This window comes from Danio rerio, chromosome 4 (genome assembly GCF_052040795.2).
Source record: "Danio rerio strain M-AB ecotype USA chromosome 4, GRCz13ab, whole genome shotgun sequence".
NCBI classification, from domain to species: Eukaryota; Metazoa; Chordata; class Actinopteri; order Cypriniformes; family Danionidae; genus Danio; species Danio rerio.
Window position 1 is genome coordinate 12,894,518 of NC_141024.2, and position 8,324 is coordinate 12,902,841.

Below are 8,324 nucleotides of genomic sequence, written 5' to 3' on the forward strand. Positions count from 1 at the left end.
CACTGACTTCTTACTTTTTTCTTACAGGTTTCAACTTTTAAAGACATTTTAAGACCATTTTGAATTAAATATTAGACTCATAAAGCGCTAAAGACTAAGGATTTTTTTTAATTACCCAGATGAAAAAGAAATTTATTTGACCTATCAAAAAAAATATATATATAAATTAATACTAATAATACGTTAATAATAAACAATTCAAATATTTTAGATTTTATTCTTAGCTAAATGTTTTAAATATTGTGTAAAAACAAGAAAGATCTACTTGTATCCATACAGTTTTTTCCCAACATAAACTTCTTTAAAATAATAATAAAATGAACATGTTTTAAAAGATTTAAAAACTATAATAAACTAAATCTATGGACAACAATCTGTCCAGCTCAGTGTCCTCAGCAGTACATGGAGAAACAAATGTCATTGTAAGGAAAATAATTAAACCATTATGATAAATAGAGTTAAACATTACCTTTTTAAATAAAAAGTTTAAAGTTTCATTGAGGTGGATTGTTGGTGATTGTATGAGTTTTGCACAGATTGTATAGCAATTCATGAACAAAGGAAAATTAAAACCTGTTTAAAAAGATTTAAGAGCAATAACACAGTATTACAGTAAATCTAGAACTTTTTAAGGCCTAAGATTTGGGTTTTGAGATTTAATACTTTTTAAGACCCCACAGAAACCCTCTACATAACAGTATTACATAAATTATTTGTCTTTCTGTGAATTCCCAAGGAAACATTTAAAATATATATATTTTGGCTTTCTTGACTTCCAGTCTCCAGATTTCTTACCATTATGCTACCAGACATATTTCGCATATCTGTTTAATCCAACACCAAACAAGTATATTGCTCTTTAAAAAACAAAACAAAACGGTTAAGATACAATATAAAATTGTCATTATTTTTTCCTGCATGAACAATAACTTCCTAAAAAAAAATCTTTAACACTCCTAAGTAGATTATAACACTTATAATCTCCAGATAAAGAAAAAGCTATCGTGTGCGATATACCACATGACGAATGTTAGGAGGAGCTGATTTATAACGTAAAGCATAGATTATATATATATGAGTCTGTTTGATAGCACAGAAAGAGAAGAGCATGAACAGACAATGACCTAAATAAACATGCAGCAAGTCTAACAGACTACAGGTTATAACTACACTGTTTTTAACTTTTCTATTCAAACTTATATTAATCAAACTGACTAAAATATTAAGTTAAACTTTGAAAAACTGAAAAAATATGTAGTTGGAGCATGATTAACCTATTTAAATAAGTTAAAGTAACATAAAAAAGTTGTAGTCATGATTTTTGTCAAAAAAGCTTTTAAAGTGCTCTTATTTCAGCATAAGGTTTTCAGGCAAACGTCATTTTGTTGTCTAATGTGATGACAATCAAATATTAAGTATATAAGTGCTTGTGTGTCCATAATATTTGTAATATTTTGATCTTTTGAGTCACAATATACAGCTCTAAAAATAAAATTACATAAAATTGCTGCTGATTTTGCTACCAAATGTGAGGTTGACGTAGCAGGAAGACTCGCACTGGGTTCTCAATGTATGGTAAAGCGAGAAAACCTTAGGAATTTATACATTTATTTACAGTGTGCGAGAGTAAAAATCAAAACAACCTAAAAACCCAGCAAAGTGACAAAATAACCAAAAATAAAAGAACAAATACACAGCAAACAAACAAATGATATATGTACAACCTCACTAGTATACGCAGGTCACAAATTGCTTACGCCACCACAGTTACTTGCTCACTCGCCAGGTTAATTGACAGTGAATTGGCGTTTGGGCTGCCTTTTAAAGGCGAAGCCTTTGACATAAACCAACATACACTTATTAAAAGGTATAAGTATAAACATCTGTAGATGTTCATAAGTTCATTGTTTAAAACACATTAGACACCAAACAGTCATAATTAATCAAAGTAAACACTTATAAGTATAAACACATCCCCCCAGCCAAAAGACAACTTAAGTAAAATGAGCTGAAGCAACACAATTCTTGAGATTTTTTTGGAGATAACTCAATTGTTTTATGTTCAATCTACTTAAATTTATTTCATTAACTTAGTCTATTTGTGTTGGGATAGCCTGAATAAATTGTGTGGAACCCTGCATTTGGGAATTAGAGATTCTCCATTTCTCTGGGTTTGCTAGTTATGGGTTTGAGGAAGCTGTTATTATTAGTTTTATTCTATAAAGGACTGATACAATTTCTTCCAAATTTCAAATAAAAACATTCTCATTTAGAGCATTTTTAATTTTCATACAATAAAAGTTGGTCAAAACAACAAAAGTTTTTATTTGATGAGCTTAATGTGCCCTAAGCTATTGATTTCTTAACTTTCAATAAACTAAACTTTTATAAACTTGTCTAAAACTTACTTCTACTTACATTTTAAAATGATTTATGCTAAAATGGCAATATATTTATAATAAATTGGGAATACATTTGATTAGAATTGTGTAGAATGAAACAAAAACGTATGTTTTAGTCAAACTGAGAATGTTTTTCCATGTCTGTACATCACAGAATTTATAAAATACACTTAGCAGTCAACGCAAGACAAAGCCTTACACATTTTCTTGGATATTTCCTTACAAAATGTCATATTTTGCAAGAATATTTCAGAGATTTGTAACAAAATTTGTGGTAAATCATAGAATTAAAGTATATCCACTGCTTCTTTGCTGAATTTAATTATTCATAATGTCATTAAAAATTGATAGCCAAGAAATAAGAGTATGAAAATAAAGACACTCTGTTGGTTCACCTTGATAATTTGGACCTCATTAAAAATGTATATACAAATTTAGGGACGTATACATTCATATTTATGTATATGTATAATTTTTATCCTTACAAGTCACAAAAAGTGAGCCATTTTCTTCTTTTAACATTAATAACAACACAGATAGCAGCATGTGTATGAGGCTGCCATCAAATATTGACCCAATACAATACAATTGGCACAATATAGACATCTGATGTACTCCTCCATGCAGGTTTCGTAATAATTTTAGCCTGTAAGCAACCCTGTGCTGCATTTACAAACCACTATAAACACAAAACAGCAAAGGATCCCATTCATTTCAAACTTGCACAAGTTAAAACATTTGAAAAATAACAACAGCCCAAAGCCTTCCATATTAAAATTCTTAGAATGCGCCTGGATGACATCATCGCCTGACATTCTACTACTTGCTTTTGTCGGTTGTAGTTTTGGCATTTCGAGTTGCAGATTGATCGGTTTACTATTACAGTTTATCAGAAAGTTATCAGAAAACATTTTTCATCATGCAGTTTGATCACAGTCCCTGTGTACTACTCAAGTACACCCCCAACATGCCGGAGAACCATCTTCATCTTTCTGATGAGCCGCATGTTGAGGTTGGAGAGATAGGGAGAAAGGAGAAAAAGAGAAGCTTCTGGAAGTGGCCAGTTCTTCGTCGCAAAACTGGAAAATACGACCTTGTCCAGGCTGCGAAGAAATACCAGTATGAGGCTGAGGTATATCAGAAAGTTTCTTGTCAGCCCATTGAAACACCTGTTGGGCCTGAAGAGGTTCCAGAAGTAAGAAATGTAAAAAAAGGCTTCTGGAAGTGGCCAGTCTTCCATCGCAAAACTGGAAAATTCAACCTGGTCCAGGCCACGAAGAACTACCATGAAGCCATGTTAGAGCAAAAAGTTTCTAGTCGGCCCATTGAAACACCCGTTGGGCCTGATGAGGTTGCTAAAGCGAGAAAGGAGAAAAAGGGCTTCTGGAAGTGGCCAGACTTCCTTTACAAAACTAGAACATACGACCTTGTCCAGGCCACGAAAGACTACCATGAAGCCATGTTAAATCAAAAAGTTTCTAGTCAGCCCAATGAAACACCCATTGGGCCTGATGAGGTTCCTGAAGCGAGTAAAGAAGAAAAGGACGTCTGGAAGTCTAGTAGAGGTAAAATCACACTCACAAGTGATTATGATACAAGTATTGTTTAATGGCCAAATCTCTAATCAAGAAATATTTTTATAACTGGTCTTGTATATACAATTTTAATGTATTAATATCATTGGCCCATAAACAAATCCTGCTTGATGTCAAACTATTTCGAAACCTTAATAAAAGGCAAATCCAATCATAATATAACGTTCAAACAGCTATCATAGCAATATTTATCAATATGTGGAAATTTCTGTATTCTCGGAAGCTGTGGAAATGAAAAATGTAAAACAGGATATATGTTAGAACCACTGTTAATGTTTACATCCCTCAAATGTTCTATAGAAATGTGATATATGAAAATATATGCAAATTACAAATATGACATACAAGTTCATTTTTGGATTTTGCATGTAAAATGTGTCATATATGTTAAATGATTGCAAAAAATGGCAGTTTATATTTGTTTTTTCAACCATTTGCATTATAAATACGTACATATATGCAAAAATAAGAAGTAAAAAATAAGCAAATATGTAATATGTACAAATATAATAGCTATAATAATATATGTATATGTTTATTTGTGGCTACACACACACACACACACAGTACATACAGTATATCAAATTGACATATATCAGATTTCTGTGTGGGATGAAATTAAAATAAGTCTAAATATGTGACTTTACATTCATAGACTAATTAAAAAACATGATAATCTGTATTATATAAAGTGCTATTTACACAACGGTGACTTGATTCGTATTACAGCTTCTGCTTCAGAAGACCATGTCCCTGCTGCTGAGCAGCTAGAGGAGGACGACACAGAAAATGGTAAGATAGGAATTGTTATTAGTATTACAAACGTGAATACAAAATATATATATATCTAAAATTGTACATCATACTGACAGCAGTTGTTTATTTTTTGACAGACACCATTTTAAGGCATTACGAAATGGGTGACAAGCTGGGCAAAGGTGGATTCGGCTCTGTCTACAAAGCCACACGTCGCAGGGATGGACTTGAGGTGCTTTCACTAACAAAACATTGCTTTATCATTGCTTTATTCAAAACTTCTACCACATGCTAACTGCTAATTCTTTGCTTTGTTGATCAGGTTGCTGTGAAATGTACTGTCAAGTCACCGAAGATGAAGGAAATGACAGTGGTGAGTAGTCCAGATACAATTCAATGTCATGATTTGATTTGATTCTAGATTTGATTTTCTTAGGATGGGACAAAATGGGATTGAAGACGTTATATAGTAAATGAAAACATGTCCTTTTAGTAAGTACGTAAGCAAGTAAAGTAAGGCTTTTGTTTTGCTTTGTGCTTTCCATTTAGATAAGTATTTAGATAAATCCACTTGATTAGATTGTTTCAGAGCCTTATATGTATGTTAATGTCCGATTACAATTGAGTTTTTATTAAGAGAGCTTCAGGAAACTGTCTAACTGTCATCATTTCTCTCCTTTAGCCTGGTTATGACAAACCCCTCCCTACAGAAATTGCCCTGACAATCATGGCCAACAATGGTCCCTATGTCCCCGAGATTATCAGACTCCTAGACTGGGAGGACAATGATGGCCACTACATTATAATCATGGAGCGACCCATACCTTGTATGGACTTGCTTGGCTTCTTACGCCACAAGGATGGACCTCTTGATGAGAAGACGGGACGCCATATAATGCGGCAGGCCATTCATGCTGTGAGCGTTTGCTTTGATCGCGGTGTCTTCCATCGGGACATAAAGCTTGAAAACCTCCTGGTGAATCCAGACACTTTGGAGGTAAAGCTAATAGACTTCGGCTGTGGTGCGATCGTAAAGAAATCAGGCTACAAAGTCTTCTGTGGTAAGTGTTATGAACTTTGTTGTCATAAAAACCACACACTGAAGATTCTGTTTAAACATATAAACCATTGGATGATATCTTTTTTTTCTAGGAACAAGAACATATTTCCCTCCGGAGTACGAATTGCATGGCAGGTACCATGCACAGCCGGCGACTGTTTGGTCTCTAGGGATCGTCCTGTTTGCATTGATGTGTGGGGCTTTACCCACTGTCTCCGACCACTCCTTGATCAGGGACTATCTTTGGTCTAGCCCTGGCCTGTCAATAGGTGAGAGCTTCATCAAAGTGTGAAGAGAGCAGGTCTTTTAACTATTTTTGACGTACGAGCGTGTGCAACCATTGTAATCTTTTTGGTTCGAGACTTCCAATCTTATTCACTTCCATTGATTTTAAAATGTTAAAAACTGCTTGCTATGCTGGTTAATGTTGCACACCGACATTGTCTTATTATATCATTCTACTTTTTATGTACAGTCATGAGCCCACTTGTGTGTAGAGCGAGCAGTTTGACCGTTTATTATTCCAAGTAATTTGTCCCATAGGCAACTGAATCGGAAGTACTAACGCACTTCGGCATTGTAGAATAAGATCTATAAACTATTAAACTTAATCACCCCATTCTTCTTTCTGCACAGAATGCTGCCAGATGATCTGCGGTTGTCTACAGCCAAACCCAGATGAGAGACTCGCTCTGCAGGAGATGCATCTCCATAACTGGTTTAAGGTATGAAGCCTAAAGCTAAATGGCTTTCATTTTTGTTGATCATCTTAAGCAGAGGTGTCCAAACCAGAGTCTGAAGGCCAAAGTTAGCCTTTGATAACTTGATTTGCCCTTTGATTTGGCCCACCATCCCATCTAAATAGAGAGTGAGAATGACAACAAAAACACAAACTGAAAGTAAAAGATTCGATTAAATGTTATATTAAATATAAATAGTCACTCAATAAATAGAGGAACACATCAGTGATGCACATCAAGGCAAAAAACAGGTGCAGCTTGACTAGTGTAACTCCACTGTTATAAATAGGATTGTTTTTACTGAACGAATAAATACAGCATTAGTTAATATAAATCAATGCTCTCTAGTTTTGTTTAAATGTTGAATAACTTAGGAAATCACCAATGGCAACTTTAATGTAATGAGTTTGGTATACTTTGGTCCAACACGCTCAGTCAAGATTGGTTTTCGGCCCTTCATAAAAAAAAGTTTGGACACCGCTGATCTTATGTCTTAAAGCATTACTTAACCCCCCAAAAAAGAAAATTCTGTTATTAATTATTCACCCTTATGTCGTTCCAACCCACTGAGACTTTCATCTTCAGAACACAAATTAAGATATCAGGAGAGCTCAACCCCGTTCCTGGAGATCCACCTTCCTGAAGATTTCAGTTGCAACTCATGTCAAACACACCTGCCTGTAATTATCAAGTGCTGTTCAGGCTAATTAATTGCTTCAGGTGTGCTTAATCAGAGTTGGAGCTGAACTCTGTAGGAAGGTAGATCTCCAGGAACAGGGTTGAGCACCTCTGTCTTAGATCAAATCCAGGAGTTCTCATCCTTCTTAGACAGGAACAGTCCTGAGGTGTTCAAAGTCCAGAAAAGGTTAAAACATTGCATGTGACATTAACTGTAATCAAACCAAGGTCCAGGAACATATTTGTGCACCTAAAAAAAAGCTACTGAAGATGAGCAGAAGTCTTAGGGGATTGGAATGAGTGATTAAAAACGGGATTTTCATTTGTGGGTGAACTAATCCTTTAAACTCTGTCCAAAATGTAATGTATTTAGACGAATAACACTGATTTATGTTTCAGGTCATGGAGTAAGACAGGAGAAACAACTCAGCAACCCTAGCACACCTGAGGACTGCTGCATTGGATTGCTCTTTGTATTGTATTGTTGCCTTGTCATCTTCTTTAATAGTGCAGGGCAACTTACATATGAGTGCTTTTGTTGATTAATTAATATGTCATGAATGTTTTGAATGTATTGTCATTATATTATTATTATACACATATGCAAATGCACTATATATGTCATGTGTGTTTCTTATATACTGGTGAATTATTAAAGCATCATAAAATCAACATCATGTCTTGTTTTTATTTATTATGTGACCAGTTACTGATTGTACACTGACTTCTTACTTTTTTCTTACAGGTTTCAACTTTTAAAGACATTTTAAGACCATTTTGAATTAAATATTAGACTCATAAAGCGCTAAAGACTAAGGATTTTTTTTAATTACCCAGATGAAAAAGAAATTTATTTGACCTATCAAAAAAAAAAATATATATATAATTTAATACTAATAATACATTAATAATAAACAATTCAAATATTTTAGATTTTATTCTTAGCTAAATATTTTAAATATTGTGTAAAAACAAGAAAGATCTACTTGTATCCATACAGTTTTTTTCCCAACATAAACTTCTTTAAAATAATAATAAAATGAACAAATGTTTTAAAAGATTTAAAAACTATAATAAACTAAATTTATGGACA

General features: G+C 33.7%; 1 protein-coding gene across 3 annotated transcripts; it reads left to right on the top strand.

Annotated features, from left to right (window-relative positions):
* The first annotated feature begins 293 nt into the window (after positions 1 to 293).
* Positions 294 to 7,903, top strand: LOC148679947 (serine/threonine-protein kinase pim-2-like). Of its 3 annotated transcripts, none has more exons than XM_088649871.1 (9): positions 294 to 3,753; positions 3,919 to 3,967; positions 4,727 to 4,789; positions 4,891 to 4,985; positions 5,076 to 5,126; positions 5,436 to 5,814; positions 5,906 to 6,082; positions 6,450 to 6,538; positions 7,631 to 7,903. In XM_088649871.1, the coding sequence occupies exons 1-9, from the start codon at positions 3,322 to 3,324 to the stop codon at positions 7,640 to 7,642; spliced, it is 1,347 nt and encodes a 448-aa protein (XP_088505997.1). In that variant the 5' UTR covers positions 294 to 3,321; the 3' UTR covers positions 7,643 to 7,903. The 3 variants fall into 3 exon arrangements, with proteins under 3 accessions (XP_088505997.1, XP_088505995.1, XP_088505996.1); XM_088649870.1 differs by having other exon boundaries at positions 961 to 3,588; positions 3,754 to 3,967; XM_088649869.1 differs by having other exon boundaries at positions 294 to 3,967.
* Positions 7,904 to 8,324: the final 421 nt, after the last annotated feature.